General features: G+C 41.6%; 6 protein-coding genes across 41 annotated transcripts in view; all 6 read left to right on the top strand.

Moving 5' to 3' along the window:
- The window catches only part of LOC115426731 (protocadherin gamma-C5-like), a 332,740-nt gene that overhangs the window by 238,484 nt on the left and 76,814 nt on the right, over nt 1-17,442 (top strand). The window lies entirely within an intron of this gene.
- LOC115426764 (protocadherin beta-16-like) lies at nt 69-2,670 on the top strand. Its single transcript, XM_030144985.1, has one exon. The coding sequence runs from the start codon at nt 244-246 to the stop codon at nt 2,653-2,655; it is 2,412 nt and encodes an 803-aa protein (XP_030000845.1). The 5' UTR covers nt 69-243; the 3' UTR covers nt 2,656-2,670.
- LOC115427479 (protocadherin beta-16-like) lies at nt 3,766-6,448 on the top strand. The gene is made up of 2 exons (XM_030146057.1): nt 3,766-6,332; nt 6,419-6,448. Exons 1-2 carry the CDS (start codon nt 3,948-3,950, stop codon nt 6,446-6,448), a joined length of 2,415 nt encoding a protein of 804 aa, XP_030001917.1. The 5' UTR covers nt 3,766-3,947.
- Nucleotides 7,019-9,673, top strand: LOC115426738 (protocadherin beta-16-like). Its single transcript, XM_030144956.1, has one exon. The coding sequence runs from the start codon at nt 7,103-7,105 to the stop codon at nt 9,656-9,658; it is 2,556 nt and encodes an 851-aa protein (XP_030000816.1). The 5' UTR covers nt 7,019-7,102; the 3' UTR covers nt 9,659-9,673.
- On the top strand, nt 9,968-12,717 carry LOC115426750 (protocadherin beta-16-like). Its single transcript, XM_030144971.1, has one exon. The coding sequence runs from the start codon at nt 10,243-10,245 to the stop codon at nt 12,700-12,702; it is 2,460 nt and encodes an 819-aa protein (XP_030000831.1). The 5' UTR covers nt 9,968-10,242; the 3' UTR covers nt 12,703-12,717.
- Nucleotides 13,099-15,719, top strand: LOC115426755 (protocadherin beta-16-like). Its single transcript, XM_030144976.1, has one exon. It carries the CDS (start codon nt 13,266-13,268, stop codon nt 15,702-15,704), a length of 2,439 nt encoding a protein of 812 aa, XP_030000836.1. The 5' UTR covers nt 13,099-13,265; the 3' UTR covers nt 15,705-15,719.

Below are 17,442 nucleotides of genomic sequence, written 5' to 3'. Positions count from 1 at the left end.
AGATGTGTTTTTCCCCTTTTTGGCCAGCCCCTTGTGTATGTGATGAAGAAATTCAGAGAACGGCAGAACACACCGTGTGAGCTTTAACAACGGGCTGCGAGAAAGGATACTGAAGGAAAGGCTGCTTTCTTTTAAATTTATATCTCAACGACGGACCCCTGTTTTTACTGTTTACCAAAAGACTGATTGGATTAATGCTCGTCTTTTAGTGGTGCAGGAAACGAAACGATATCGGACAGAACAATGAGATGGCAAGTACTGTTGTTTCTCTCGGTCTTCTGTCTGGGCTTAACGCTCGGGCAGGTCAGCTATTCCATCCCCGAGGAAATGGCGAAAGGCTCTATTGTTGGTAACATAGCGCATGATTTAGGTTTAGATCTGAAAAGGTTGAAATCAGGTAGAGCTCGTGTGTTTTATACGGGAGACAATGTCGAATACATCGGTTTGAATAAAGACAGAGGAGTCCTCCTTATCCAGGAGAGAATAGACAGAGAGGCGTTATGTGGAGAGACGACGCCTTGTGCTTTACATTTCCAATTAATATTAGAAAATCCAATGGAACTGTTTCGGGTAACAGTAGAAATCACCGACATAAACGATAATTCACCGAGTTTTACAAATGCAGAAAAGCGCTTTGAAATTAGCGAATCAGCTGTGACAGGATCGAAATTCATTTTAGAGAAGGCTATGGATTCTGACATTGGAAGTAATGGATTACAGCGATACTCACTCAGTCCTACTGACAGTTTTGTTTTGAAAGGAGAAAATGAGGCGGACGGAACAAAAAAGTTAGAGATGGTTTTACAAAAGCCTTTAGACCGAGAAAATAAAGCGCATATACCACTGTTGTTAACAGCTATAGATGGAGGAGAGCCACAGATGTCCGGAACAATGCAGATATTTGTCACCGTATTAGACGTTAACGACAATGCACCAACCTTTGTTAAACCGCAGTACAGAGCAAAAATACTTGAAAATTCTCCTAAAGACACCAGTGTAACAACAGTGAGTGCATCTGATAAAGATACTGGCTCACATGGAGAACTGACATATTTGATAACCCCCAGCAAATTTCGTTTATCTGATCTGTTTAAGATTAATCAAAAAACTGGTGAAATTACTCTTGTCGGTGAATTAGATTTTGAAAAGGCAAACAATTACGAAATGGACATTGAAGTTATAGACAGTGGAGGGCTTTCGGATTCAACCAAAGTCATAGTTGATGTTATAGACGTAAATGATAATAAACCTAACATAAATACTGTTTCTAAATCAGAGTCCTTATTAGAGGACTCGCCGCTTAACACTGTCATAGCTATGCTAATTGTAAATGATCCCGATTCAGATAGTAATGGAAAGGTAGAGTGTGTTATAAACGATCACATTCCCTTCAAAATACAGCCTGCATTAAACGGATTTTACACTTTAGTTACAGAAGTAACTTTAGACAGAGAAATCGCTTCCCAATATAATATAACTGTGACCTGCTCTGATGAAGGAGTACCCTCCCTCTCCAGCAGCGTCACTCTCACCTTACAGATCTCTGATGTCAATGATAACCCCCCTGTCTTTGAGAGGAGCTCATATGAGGCCTACATAGTAGAAAACAACACACCTGGTCTCTCTATATTCACAGTCAAAGCCACAGACTCTGATTGGAACCAGAATGCCCGTGTTTCTTACATACTGGAGGACTCCTCTGTTAACGGAGTGCCAGTCTCCTCATATGTGTCTGTTAGTGCTGATAGTGGAGTCATCCATGCAGTGCGTTCTTTTGACTACGAGCAGATCAAGGATTTCCAGTTCCGGGTCAAAGCTCAGGATGGAGGCTCCCCTCCACTCAGTAGTAATGTGACTGTGAAAATATTGATCCAGGACCAGAACGACAACGCCCCTCAGGTTCTGTACCCAGTCCAGACTGGTGGCTCTCTGGTGGCTGAAATGGTGCCTCGTTCAGCAGATGTGGGCTATCTGGTCACTAAAGTGGTGGCTGTTGATGTGGACTCTGGACAGAATGCCTGGCTCTCCTATAAACTGCAGAAAGCCACAGACAGGGCGCTGTTTGAGGTGGGCTTACAGAATGGAGAAGTCAGAACTATCCGCCAAGTCACTGATAAAGATGCAGTCAAACAAAGACTGACTGTTATAGTGGAGGACAACGGACAGCCCTCTCGTTCAGCTACAGTCATTGTAAACGTGGCGGTGGCGGACAGCTTTCCTGAAGTGCTGTCTGAGTTCACTGACTTTACACACGACAAGGAGTACAATGAGAACCTGACTTTTTATTTAGTGTTGGCTTTGGCTGTAGTTTCATTTTTATTCATCACGTGTGTCGTGGTCATTATATCAGTGAAAATCTACAGATGGAGACAGTCTCGTATCCTGTATCACTCCAATCTGCCAGTGATTCCATATTATCCACCACGTTACTCCGACACTTTGGGGACAGGGACTCTCCCACACGTGTACAACTACGAGGTGTGCAGGACGACTGACTCCAGAAAGAGTGACTGTAAGTTTGGCAGAGCTGGTAGTCAGAACGTGCTGATAATGGACCCCAGTTCAACAGGGACGATGCAGAGGATACAGAGTGAAAAGAGCATCCTGGATGAACCAGACTCTCCTCTAGAGGTTAGCATGAGTCATTGCATTTAATATTTCAGGTGAAAACATTAAATCAGTTTCAAATCATTGTTCACCATCTTTCATCTTTACCTCTACAGGGTGGGGAAGCAAAATTTACAATATTTTGAGGCAGGGATTGAAAGACAGTGCATGACCAATTAATTTATTGAAAGTCATGAGAATTTATTTGCCACAAGAAAATATACATAATAGAATTTTTTTTTTATTCTGTGTCCTCCTTCTTTCTCAATAACTGCCTTCACACGCTTCCTGAAACTTGCGCAAGTGTTCCTCAAATATTCGGGTGACAACTTCTCCCATTCTTCTTTAATAGTATCTTCCAGACTTTCTCGTAATAGTTTTGCTCATAGTCATTCTCTTCTTTACATTATAAACAGTCTTTATGGACACTCCGACTATTTTTGAAATCTCCTTTGGTGTGAAGAGTGCATTCAGCAAATCACACACTCTTTGACGTTTGCTTTCCTGATTACTCATATGGGCAAAACTTTCTGAAAAGGTATGGATAATAGTGTTAGGTATGATTATGACATCAATATATGTTTGGTTTCAAAACAATTGACGTAGTGCCTGCTGAGAAAAAACAACTAAATGTTCATTGTAAATTTTGCTTCCCCACCCTGTATATCACACGTATTACCTGATTTTAAGGAACATTTTTCAATTACTTGTTGAATAAATTAGTTGGTATATTTTATTGTCACATAACTTTGCAGAAATGGTTCTAAATCTTCCAGAATCACGCCATTCATTGTCTTAACTTCATAGTACCTCTGATGCATTTTTCATCTTAAATCTTCAAATCACTTATTATTTTACTTATAAACCGACATGTGGAGTCAAGACCCACTACAGTACTGCTAATATATATATATATATATATATATATATATATATATATATATATATATATATATATATTATTATTATTATTATTATTATTATTATTATTATTATAAATCATTGTCTACATTTTTGTTATGTCCTTTTCCCTTTATCCAGCCGTATTTCACGTATCTCTTTCCTTTCCTTTGCTGTTTTCTATATTGAACAGAAAGGGCCGCTGTTGGCCTGAGTGTGGCAGTCTACTCGCGGACTGTTAACTGTACCTCCCCTTTAGTTGGTGACATGGCAGACAATAAAACAGGCACTAGCCGCCAGTCTTTTGTAAGAGCAACGCTGTTTATGGAAGTGGAATGCTGATGGTTTTTATCCTTCCCTGAGATCCGATCGGAATTTATTAACACAATTCACATGGATTACAATTGTATTTAATTACTGTGGAATACCCTGGCAAAACAATGAGACGGCAAGTACTGTTGTTCATTTCGGCTCTGTGTCTTTCGACGGTGTTCGGTCAGGTCAGCTACTCCATCCCTGAGGAAATGGAAAAAGGCTCTTTAGTGTGTAATGTAGCCCAGGATTTAGGTTTAGATATTAAACGGCTCAAATCGGGTAGAGCACGCATCCATTCGGGAGATACTACAGAATACATCGAACTAAATAAAGAAAGGGGCGTCCTCTTAATCAAAGAGAGAATAGACAGAGAGGCGCTATGCGGCGAAACGACGCCTTGCGCGTTACATTTACAGATGATTTTAGAAAACCCAATGGAATTATTTCGCATAACAGTAGAAATCACAGATATAAACGACAACGCTCCCAGCTTTGCATCCACAGAGAAAAGAATTGAAATCAGTGAATCAGCCATCATTGGATCTAAATTTGTGCTCGAAAAAGCGTTCGATGCTGATATTGGTACAAATGGTCTACAAAGTTATACTCTCCATCCTACCAGTAACTTTGCCTTAAAACTAGAAAATCAAGCTGACGGAGGTAAAAAGGTAGAAATGATTTTACAAAAGCCTTTAGATCGAGAGCATCAGGAGCACATATCACTGTTATTAACTGCAGTCGATGGCGGACAGCCGCGTATGTCAGGTACAATGCAGATTACTGTTAATGTATTAGACGTGAATGACAATGCTCCGATTTTCACAAAGCCAGTATATAAAGCCGCAATACCAGAGAACTCTCCCCAGGGAACAAGTATTATTATTGTTAGTGCATCTGACAAAGATAGAGGCTCTCATGGAGAAATATCTTATGCAATTTCAAACAGCAAGCGTCGTTTATCCGACTTGTTTCAAATAAATCAAAAGACTGGGGAGGTTATCTTGATTGGTGAAATAGACTATGAAAAAGCAAAGCTCTTCCAAGTAGATATTGAGGCATTAGATAATGGAGGACTCTCTGATTCCAGTAAGATCTTAATTGATGTAATTGATGTTAATGACAACAGTCCCCAGATTAAAATATTGTCCAAATCAGACAGCATTTTGGAAGATTCTCCTGAAAATACTGCAATTGCGATGCTGAGCATAAATGATCCTGACTCTCAGAAAAACGGAGAGGTGAAATGTAGTATAAATGATGAAATTCCTTTTAAAATCCTCAACACAATGAACGGATTCTACAGTTTAGTTACAGAGGTAGCGTTGGATAGAGAAGACGCCTCTCAATACAATATAACTGTGACCTGCTCTGATGAAGGAGTACCCTCCCTCTCCAGCAGCGTCACTCTCACCTTACAGATCTCTGATGTCAATGATAACCCTCCTGTCTTTGAGAGGAGCTCATATGAGGCCTACATTATAGAAAACAACACACCTGGTCTCTCTATATTCACAGTCAAAGCCACAGACTCTGACTGGAACCAGAATGCCCGTGTTTCTTACATACTGGAGGACTCCTCTGTTAACGGAGTGCCAGTCTCCTCATATGTGTCCGTTAGTGCTGATAGTGGAGTCATCCATGCAGTGCGTTCTTTTGACTACGAGCAGATCAAGGATTTCCAGTTCAGGGTCAAAGCTCAGGATGGAGGCTCCCCTCCACTCAGTAGTAATGTGACTGTGAAAATAATGATCCAGGACCAGAACGATAACGCCCCACAGGTTCTGTACCCAGTCCAGACTGGTGGCTCTCTGGTGGCTGAAATGGTGCCTCGTTCAGCAGATGTGGGCTATCTGGTCACTAAAGTGGTGGCTGTTGATGTGGACTCTGGACAGAATGCCTGGCTCTCCTATAAACTGCAGAAAGCCACAGACAGGGCGCTGTTTGAGGTGGGCTTACAGAATGGAGAAGTAAGAACTATCCGCCAAGTCACTGATAAAGATGCAGTCAAACAAAGACTGACTGTTATAGTGGAGGACAACGGACAGCCCTCTCGTTCAGCTACAGTCATTGTAAACGTGGCGGTGGCGGACAGCTTTCCTGAAGTGCTGTCTGAGTTCACTGACTTTACACACGACAAGGAGTACAATGAGAACCTGACTTTTTACTTAGTGTTGGCTTTGGCTGTAGTTTCCTTCCTCTTCATCACGTGTGTGGTGGTCATTATATCAGTGAAAATCTACAGATGGAGACAGTCTCGCATCCTGTATCACTCCAATCTGCCAGTGATTCCATATTATCCACCACGTTACTCCGACACTTTGGGGACAGGGACTCTCCCACACGTGTACAACTACGAGGTGTGCAGGACGACTGACTCCAGAAAGAGTGACTGTAAGTTTGGCAGAGCTGGTAGTCAGAACGTGCTGATAATGGACCCCAGTTCAACAGGGACGATGCAGAGGATACAGAGTGAAAAGAGCATCCTGGATGAACCAGACTCTCCTCTAGAGGTTGGTCACTGTAGCCTATATCAGTTATCTCGTTTACATGATCTTTGTCATTTCCAAGTACGTTATTTTGCATAATTTCTTGCCAGTCTGGAATCAGTACCATGGACAGAGAGTGATTCAGTTAAAGCGTTGACCTCTGTGTGGTCTTTTTGACCGTGCAATGGGGTACCTGCTGCCAAATAATCCAGCAGTCAGCACCATGGACAGAGTCAGGCACCCATTTTTTTCTCCTCTGTTTTACTCCCATTAACAAAATGTAAAAACTTTATTTACACATCATGTGCTCTTTGTTCATCAGATTTATCAGTTTATCTCTTTTACCTGGCTTTCTGTTATTTGAGCCATCTAGAGGTTTGTTTGTATTGTAAAGTCTCTCTCTCTCTCTCTCTCTCTCTCTCTCTCTCTCTCTCTCTCTTTCTCTCTCTCGTCTTTATCTTATAGCGGTAACCCACCAGTAACGTGCTTTAATCAGAATTTTCTTCCTAATTTGAGCAGGTCCAATTTTTTTTGTTCTTTTGCTGTGTTCGTATGCTTTGTAGCCTATAAGTTTATCAGTCGCTTAACTGATGTGACTTTCCTCATGACACTCGCAGTACTCTTGTTTTTAAATGTAATTTCTCAATTTGAACTCATCGGGCCGCTGTTGTCCGTTGAGTTTAGGGCTGTAAGTTGCTTTTGTATCTGATCCTCCTACTCGTCGTGTTAACAAAATACGAGGCTGTCTCAGACGAAGAATGCACACATCGACTAACAGACCATAAAATACATGGATGTATCAAACCGGAGTCCTGTTTTACCAAGTTGGGAATCATCACAATTTACCTTTTCGATTTTTAATCTTTAGACGACGGAATTGTAACATTGGGTCGACCGTTTGGATAAGAACAATGAAACGGCAAGTACTGTGGCTATTGTCTGTCGTCTGCTTTGGTTTTGTGAACGGGCAGGTCAGCTACTCCATACCGGAGGAAATGTCAAAAGGCTCGTTAGTCGGAAACATAGGAGTTGATCTGGGTTTGGATATCAAAAGGCTTAAGGCTGGTAAAGCTCGTATCTATACAGGGGACAGTGCTCAGTATATCGAACTGAACAGAGAACGAGGGGTCCTTCTTATTAAAGACAAAATAGACCGCGAAGCACTCTGCAGACAGACAACGCCTTGCGCTTTGCATTTCCAAATTACATTAGAGAACCCGTTAGAATTATTCCCGGTTACTGTGGAAATCACAGATATAAATGACAATGCACCAATATTTCAAAAGGAAGAGAGAACGTTTGAAATAAGCGAGTCAGCTGTTGTTGGCTCTAAGTTTATGTTGGAGAAGGCGATTGATCCTGATATCGGGCTGAATGGTCTCCAGAGATACACTCTCCGACCGAGCGATCATTTTATACTCAAGTTGCATAGTCAGTCAGATGGAAACAAAAAAGTCGAAATGATTTTACAAAAGCCGTTGGACAGAGAGAAACAAGAACGTATGTCTTTAGTTTTGACGGCTGAAGATGGAGGAGAACCACAAATGACCGGAACAATGCAGATTCATGTTAACTTGTTAGACGCTAACGATAATGCTCCCGTCTTTAGTAAAACTGTTTATAAGGCAAGCATTACTGAGAACTCTGCAGCTGGTTCACTCATTACCAAAGTCAGTGCATCTGATGTAGACAAAGGATCAAACGGAGAGGTGATCTATGTAATCGGGAACACTGCGGATACTGTTTCAAAATTATTTCACATTAACAACGAGGGTGATGTAATATTAGATGGTTCAATAGATTATGAAAAAGAAAAGAATTACCACATCGATATAGAAGCGATTGATCAAGGCGGACTTTCGGACTCTAGTAAGCTAATAATTGATGTAATTGACGTAAATGATAATAACCCTGTTATAAATATGATATCAGCATCAGGTTCGGTGCCAGAGGATTCATCCCATAAAACGGTAATAGCATTAATGAGTGTAAATGACCCTGACTCTGATATTAATGGGAAAGTTCACTGTTTTATAAATGAAAATATTCCCTTTGAAATTAAAATTACATCAAATAATTTCTATAGTATCGTGACAGACAGTGACTTGGACAGAGAGAGAAATTCTGAGTATAATATAACTGTGACCTGCTCTGATGAAGGAGTACCCTCCCTCTCCAGCAGCGTCACTCTCACTTTACAGATCTCTGATGTCAATGATAACCCTCCTGTCTTTGAGAGGAGCTCATATGAGGCCTACATAGTAGAAAACAACACACCTGGTCTCTCTATATTCACAGTCAAAGCCACAGACTCTGACTGGAACCAGAATGCCCGTGTTTCTTACATACTGGAAGACTCCTCTGTTAACGGAGTGCCAGTCTCCTCATATGTGTCCGTTAGTGCTGATAGTGGAGTCATCCATGCAGTGCGTTCTTTTGACTATGAGCAGATCAAAGATTTCCAGTTCAGGGTCAAAGCTCAGGATGGAGGCTCCCCTCCACTCAGTAGTAATGTGACTGTGAAAATAATGATCCAGGACCAGAACGACAACGTCCCTCAGGTTCTGTACCCAGTCCAGACTGGTGGCTCTCTGGTGGCTGAAATGGTGCCTCGTTCAGCAGATGTGGGCTATCTGGTCACTAAAGTGGTGGCTGTCGATGTGGACTCTGGACAGAATGCCTGGCTCTCCTATAAACTGCAGAAAGCCACAGACAGGGCGCTGTTTGAGGTGGGCTTACAGAATGGAGAAGTAAGAACTATCCGCCAAGTCACTGATAAAGATGCAGTCAAACAAAGACTGACTGTTATAGTGGAGGACAACGGACAGCCCTCTCGTTCAGCTACAGTCATTGTAAACGTGGCGGTGGCGGACAGCTTTCCTGAAGTGCTGTCTGAGTTCACTGACTTTACACACGACAAGGAGTACAATGATAACCTGACTTTTTACTTAGTGTTGGCTTTGGCTGTGGTTTCCTTCCTCTTCATCACATGTGTGGTGGTCATTATATCAGTGAAAATCTACAGATGGAGACAGTCTCGCATCCTGTATCACTCCAATCTGCCAGTGATTCCATATTATCCACCACGTTACTCCGACACTTTGGGGACAGGGACTCTCCCACACGTGTACAACTACGAGGTGTGCAGGACGACTGACTCCAGAAAGAGTGACTGTAAGTTTGGCAGAGCTGGTAGTCAGAACGTGCTGATAATGGACCCCAGTTCAACAGGGACGATGCAGAGGATACAGAGTGAAAAGAGCATCCTGGATGAACCAGACTCTCCTCTAGAGGTTAGCATCACCATGTGCACATTTATCACACTTCCTTTTCTTTGTATGTCATTTTAAATATCACCGACTTAAGTTTCAGATTTTTAGTACCTTGGACAGCGAACGACCGTCGTCAGATTTTCAATCTTCATATGTACACTTTACATACAATATTTTATTTGGCATTCATGCTGCTGGTGATTGGTTTTACGTAGCCTGTATCTGTATTTAAATGACCCAAAAAAAATGTTGCTTCATTCTTAGGTGAGTCGGACAAGTAACGCCGCAATTGTAGAGTAATTTCAGTAACAGTTAATTTAGTTGTTAATAAGGAAAAACAAAGGCCTAGGTAACATTATTTTTTCTGTTCCTCTGTACAGCATGTACTTTCCTGTTGTGAACTCAGTGGGCCGCTGTTTACCAGCGTCCTGCTTTTAAAATTCTGTTTTTCTGAGGACAACCCTTTTCCTCTCAGAAGGGATAACGACTCCGTGGCGTACAGCAGCGCTGAAACGGATAAAAACGAGACACAAGCAATATGAGACATTTTCGCTGGGAATTGTTTTATTTTTCCTAAGAGATTTAGGGTTTTGATTTTGATCGCTAACATTGGATGCAAAGGAATATTACATTTTCATTCGACGGAGGTGCTCAGCGGAACAATGAGGCGGCAAGTACTGTTGTTTCTCGTAGCCCTGTGTGTCAGCTCTGTGCTCGGCCAAGTCAGCTATTCCATTCCTGAGGAAATGGCCAAGGGTTCGTTGGTCGGTAACATTGCTCATGATTTAGGTTTAGATGTTCAACGCCTGCAGTTGCGTAAAGCTCGCATCCACACGGGTGACAGCTCAGAATACATTCAGCTTAACAAAGAAAAAGGACTCCTTCTTCTCAAAGAAAAAATTGACCGAGAAGCTCTCTGTGGCCAGACAACGCCTTGCGCTTTGCATTTTCAGATTGCCTTAGAAAATCCAATAGAAATATTTCCAGTTACTGTTGAAATCACTGATATTAATGATAATGCTCCGTTGTTCGACAAAGAAGAGAGAATGTTTGAAATCAGTGAATCTGCGGTCATTGGCTCTAAGTTCATGCTGGAGAAAGCATTAGACCCTGATATCGGACTGAATGGTCTTCAGAGCTATACACTAAAGCCAAGTGATAATTTCATTCTTAAATTGCATAGTCAATCTGACGGCAGTAAAAGAGTCGAAATGATTTTGCAGAAACCACTCGACCGAGAAAAGGAGGAGATTGTTTCGTTATTATTAACAGCAGTAGATGGGGGAGAACCCCAGAGATCTGGGACTATGCAAATCCATATTACAGTATTAGATGCTAATGATAATGCTCCTGTTTTTACACAACCTGTTTACAAAGCAAGTCTTAAAGAAAATTCGATCAAAGGGACACTTATTACCCAGGTAAGTGCTTCTGATTCAGACAAAGGGTCGAATGGAGAGGTTAGTTATGTAATCGGAAATAGCAGAAGTGCTTCTAAATTATTTGAAGTTACTGAAGACGGTCAGCTTCTATTAAATGGACCTATTGACTATGAAAAGGCCAAAAAATATGAGATAGATATAGAAGCAGTTGACCAAGGAGGTCTTTCTGATTACAGCAAAATAATAATTGATGTAGGTGACATTAATGACAATAGTCCTGTTATAAATGTGATTTCGACATCACATTCAATAGGAGAAGATTCTCGTTCTGACACTGTGGTAGCTGTAATGAGTGTAAACGATCCTGATTCAGAAGAAAATGGAAACGTAAGATGTGTAATTAATAAAAACATACCGTTTGTAATCACTTCTACTTCTAGTAACTTTTATAGCATTATAACAGACAACGAATTAGACCGAGAGAGAGCTTCTGATTATAATATAACAGTAACCTGCTCTGATGAAGGAGTACCCTCCCTCTCCAGCAGCGTCACTCTCACCTTACAGATCTCTGATGTCAATGATAACCCTCCTGTCTTTGAGAGGAGCTCATATGAGGCCTACATTATAGAAAACAACACACCTGGTCTCTCTATATTCACAGTGACAGCCACAGACTCTGATTGGAACCAGAATGCCCGTGTTTCTTACATACTGGAGGACTCCTCTGTTAACGGAGTGCCAGTCTCCTCATATGTGTCCGTTAGTGCTGATAGTGGAGTCATCCATGCAGTTCGTTCTTTTGACTATGAGCAGATCAAGGATTTCCAGTTCAGGGTCAAAGCTCAGGATGGAGGCTCCCCTCCACTCAGTAGTAATGTGACTGTGAAAATAATGATCCAGGACCAGAACGATAACGTCCCTCAGGTTCTGTACCCAGTTCAGACTGGTGGCTCTCTGGTGGCTGAAATGGTGCCTCGTTCAGCAGATGTGGGCTATCTGGTCACTAAAGTGGTGGCTGTCGATGTGGACTCTGGACAGAATGCCTGGCTCTCCTATAAACTGCAGAAAGCCACAGACAGGGCGCTGTTTGAGGTGGGCTTACAGAATGGAGAAGTCAGAACTATCCGCCAAGTCACTGATAAAGATGCAGTCAAACAAAGACTGACTGTTATAGTTGAGGACAACGGACAGCCCTCTCGTTCAGCTACAGTCATTGTAAACGTGGCGGTGGCGGACAGCTTTCCTGAAGTGCTGTCTGAGTTCACTGACTTTACACACGACAAGGAGTACAATGAGAACCTGACTTTTTACTTAGTGTTGGCTTTGGCTGTAGTTTCCTTTTTATTCATCACGTGTGTGGTGGTCATCATATCAGTGAAAATCTACAGATGGAGACAGTCTCGCATCCTGTATCACTCCAATCTTCCAGTGATTCCATATTATCCACCACGTTACTCCGACACTTTGGGGACAGGGACTCTCCCACACGTGTACAACTACGAGGTGTGCAGGACGACTGACTCCAGAAAGAGTGACTGTAAGTTTGGCAGAGCTGGTAGTCAGAACGTGCTGATAATGGACCCCAGTTCAACAGGGACGATGCAGAGGATACAGAGTGAAAAGAGCATCCTGGATGAACCAGACTCTCCTCTAGAGGTTAGCATGATCATATTCCTATTTATCACGCTTTCTTTTCATTGTATTTCAATTGTCTCAGAGTTGAGTCTGAGATATTGATTCAGTACCATGGACAGTGAAACATCAGTGCGTCTACTGTATTTCGTTGTTAATATTTACGCTTCACAAAACTTATTATCTGTCATTCATGGTACTGATTTATTGTTTCTACATAGCCAGTGTTTGTGTTTAAATGACAAAAAAATGTTGCTTTATTTCTTCGGTGAACCTGACGGCAACGTAAAGCCACAAATACAAAGCAACATGACGAACCCTTCATTCAGTGCTTATTTAACAGTATCATAGGCAAAGGGAACTGGATTTTTTTCTGTCTGTACAGCATGTACTTTCCTGTTGTGAACTCAGTGGGCCGCTGTTTACCAGCGTCCTGCTCTTGAAATTATTTTTTTTCTGAGGACAACCCTTTTCCTCTCAGAAGGGATAACGACTCCGTGGCGTACAGCAGCACTGAAGTGGATAAAAACGAGACACAAGCAATGTGAGGCATTTCAGCTGGGAATTGTTTTGCTTTTCCTAAGAGATTTCGGGTTTTGATTTTGATCGCTAACATTGGATGTAAAGGAAAATTACATTTTCACTCGACGGAAGTGCTCAGCGGAACAATGAGACGGCAAGTACTGTTGTTTCTCGTAGCCCTGTGTGTCAGCTCTGTGCTCGGCCAAGTCAGCTATTCCATTCCTGAGGAAATGGCCAAGGGTTCGTTGGTCGGTAACATTGCTCATGATTTAGGTTTAGATGTTCAACGCCTGCAGTTGCGTAAAGCTCGCATCCACACGGGTGACAGCTCAGAATACATTCAGCTTAACAAAGAAAAAGGACTCCTTCTTATCAAAGAAAAAATTGACCGAGAAGCTCTCTGTGGCCAAACAACGCCTTGCGCTTTGCATTTTCAGATTGCCTTAGAAAATCCAATAGAAATATTTCCAGTTACTGTTGAAATCACTGATATTAATGATAATGCCCCGTTATTTGAAAAAGAAGAGAGAAGGTTTGAAATCCTCGAATCTGCGGTCGTTGGCTCTAAATTCATGCTGGAGAAAGCATTAGACCCTGATATTGGACTGAATGGTCTTCAGAGCTATACACTAAAGCCAAGTGATAATTTTAATCTTAAATTACATAGTCAATCTGACGGTACTAAAAAAGTCGAAATGATTTTGCAGAAACCTCTCGACCGAGAAAAGAAGGAGATTGTTTCGTTGTTATTAACAGCGGTAGATGGGGGAGAACCGCAGAGATCTGGGACTATGCAAATTCATATTACAGTATTAGACGCTAATGATAATGCTCCTGTTTTTACACAACCTGTTTACAAAGCAAGTCTTAAAGAAAATTCAATCAAAGGGACACTTATTACCCAGGTAAGTGCTTCTGATGCAGACAAAGGATCGAATGGAGAGGTTAGTTATGTAATCGGAAATAGCATGAGAAGTATTTCAAAATTATTCCAAGTTACTGAAGACGGTCAGCTTCTATTAAATGGACCTATTGACTATGAAAAGGCCAAAAAATATGAGATAGATATAGAAGCAGTTGACCGTGGAGGACTTTCTGATTCTAGTAAAGTTATCATTGAAATAGGGGATATAAATGACAATAGTCCTGTTATAAATATGATTTCGACATCACATTCTATAGATGAAGATTCTCGTTCCGACACGGTGGTAGCTGTAATGAGTGTAAACGATCCTGATTCAGAAGAAAATGGAAATGTTCGATGTGTAATTGATAAACATATACCATTTGTAATCACTTCTTCGTCGAGTAACTTCTATAGCATCTTAACAGACAATGAATTAGACAGAGAGAGAGCATCTGATTATAATATAACTGTGACCTGCTCTGATGAAGGAGTACCCTCCCTCTCCAGCAGCGTCACTCTCACCTTACAGATCTCTGATGTCAATGATAACCCTCCTGTCTTTGAGAGGAGCTCATATGAGGCCTACATAGTAGAAAATAACACACCTGGTCTCTCCATATTTACAGTTAAAGCCACAGACTCTGATTGGAACCAGAATGCTCGTGTTTCTTATATACTGGAGGACTCCTCTGTTAACGGAGTGCCAGTCTCCTCATATGTGTCCGTTAGTGCTGATAGTGGAATCATCCATGCAGTGCGTTCTTTTGACTACGAACAGATCAAGGATTTCCAGTTCCGGGTCAAAGCTCAGGATGGAGGCTCCCCTCCACTCAGTAGTAATGTGACTGTGAAACTAATGATCCAGGACCAGAACGATAACGCCCCTCAGGTTCTGTACCCAGTTCAGACTGGTGGCTCTCTGGTGGCTGAAATGGTGCCTCGTTCAGCAGATGTGGGCTATCTGGTCACTAAAGTGGTGGCTGTTGATGTGGACTCTGGACAGAATGCCTGGCTCTCCTATAAACTGCAGAAAGCCACAGACAGGGCGCTGTTTGAGGTGGGCTTACAGAATGGAGAAGTCAGAACTATCCGCCAAGTCACTGATAAAGATGCAGTCAAACAAAGACTGACTGTTATAGTTGAGGACAACGGACAGCCCTCTCGTTCAGCTACAGTCATTGTAAACGTGGCGGTGGCGGACAGCTTTCCTGAAGTGCTGTCTGAGTTCACTGACTTTACACACGACAAGGAGTACAATGAGAACCTGACTTTTTACTTAGTGTTGGCTTTGGCTGTAGTTTCCTTTTTATTCATCACGTGTGTGGTGGTCATCATATCAGTGAAAATCTACAGATGGAGACAGTCTCGCATCCTGTATCACTCCAATCTTCCAGTGATTCCATATTATCCACCACGTTACTCCGACACTTTGGGGACAGGGACTCTCCCACACGTGTACAACTACGAGGTGTGCAGGACGACTGACTCCAGAAAGAGTGACTGTAAGTTTGGCAGAGCTGGTAGTCAGAACGTGCTGATAATGGACCCCAGTTCAACAGGGACGATGCAGAGGATACAGAGTGAAAAGAGCATCCTGGATGAACCAGACTCTCCTCTAGAGGTTAGCATGATCACGTCCACATTTTTCACACTTCATTTTCTTTGTATGTCTTTTTAACTATCACAGACTAAAGTTTCAGATTTTTAGAACCTTGGACAGCGAAAGTCCGTCTTAAGTTTTTAAATGCTCATATTTAGACTTTACATATAATATTTCATTTGACATTCATGCTGTTGGTGACTGGCTTTACGTAGCCTGTATCTGCATTTAAATGACTTAAAAATGTTGCTTAATTCTTGAGCGAATCTGACAAGTAAAGTCGAGAGTGTACAGCAATTTGAGGAACAGTTACTTCAGTGGTCATTGAAGAGTAGCATATCCTAGGTAACATTATTTTTTCTGTTCCTCTGTACAGCATGTACTTTCCTGTTGTGAACTCAGTGGGCCGCTGTTTACCAGCGTACTGCTCTTAAAATTATTTTTTTCTGAGGACAACCCTTTTCCTCTCAGAAGGGATAACGACTCCGTGGCGTACAGCAGCGCTGAAACAGAAAAAGACGGGACACAAGCAATATGAGGAATATGAGCTGGGAATTGTTTTGCCTTTAATTATTGATTTCGGGTTTTGATTTTGATCGCTAACATTGGATGTAAAGGAAAATTACATTTTCACTCGACGGAGGTGCTCAGCGGAACAATGAGGCGGCAAGTACTGTTGTTTCTCGTAGCCCTGTGTGTCAGCTCTGTGCTCGGCCAAGTCAGCTATTCCATTCCTGAGGAAATGGCCAAGGGTTCGTTGGTCGGTAACATTGCTCATGATTTAGGTTTAGATGTTCAACGCCTGCAGTTGCGTAAAGCTCGCATCCACACGGGTGACAGCTCAGAATACATTCATCTTAACAAAGAAAAAGGACTCCTTCTTATCAAAGAAAAAATTGACCGAGAAGCTCTCTGTGGCCAAACAACGCCTTGCGCTTTGCATTTTCAGATTGCCTTAGAAAATCCAATAGAAATATTTCCAGTTACTGTTGAAATCACTGATATTAATGATAATGCCCCGTTATTCAACAAAGACGAGAGAAGATTTGAAATTAGTGAATCTGCGGTCATTGGCTCTAAGTTCATGCTGGAGAAAGCATTAGACCCTGATATTGGACTGAATGGTCTTCAGAGCTATACACTAAAGCCAAGTGATAATTTTAATCTTAAATTACATAGTCAATCTGACGGTACTAAAAAAGTCGAAATGATTTTGCAGAAACCTCTCGACCGAGAAAAGGAGGAGATTGTTTCGTTATTATTAACAGCAGTAGATGGGGGAGAACCGCAGAGATCTGGGACTATGCAAATTCATATTACAGTATTAGACGTTAATGATAATGCTCCTGTTTTTACACAACCTGTTTACAAAGCAAGTCTAAAAGAAAACTCGATCAAAGGGACACTTATTACCCAGGTAAGTGCTTCTGATGCAGACAAAGGGTCGAATGGAGAGGTTAGTTATGTAATCGGAAATAGCATGAGAAGTATTTCAAAATTATTTGAAGTCACTGAAGACGGTCAGCTTCTATTAAATGGACCTATTGACTATGAAAAGGCCAAAAAATATGAGATAGATATAGAAGCAGTTGACCGCGGAGGACTTTCTGATTCTAGTAAAGTTATCATTGATGTAGGTGACATTAATGACAATAGTCCTGTTATAAATATGATTTCGACATCCCATTCAATAGGAGAAGATTCTCGTTCTGACACGGTGGTAGCTGTAATGAGTGTAAACGATCCTGATTCAGAAGAAAATGGAAATGTTCGATGTGTAATTGATAAAAATATACCATTTGTAATCACTTCTACG

The sequence above is a fragment of the Sphaeramia orbicularis genome, chromosome 10 (assembly GCF_902148855.1).
Source record: "Sphaeramia orbicularis chromosome 10, fSphaOr1.1, whole genome shotgun sequence".
Taxonomy (NCBI): domain Eukaryota; kingdom Metazoa; phylum Chordata; class Actinopteri; order Kurtiformes; family Apogonidae; genus Sphaeramia; species Sphaeramia orbicularis.
Note: the sequence above shows the minus strand (reverse complement) of the source record. Positions and strands in the feature narration are given on the sequence as shown.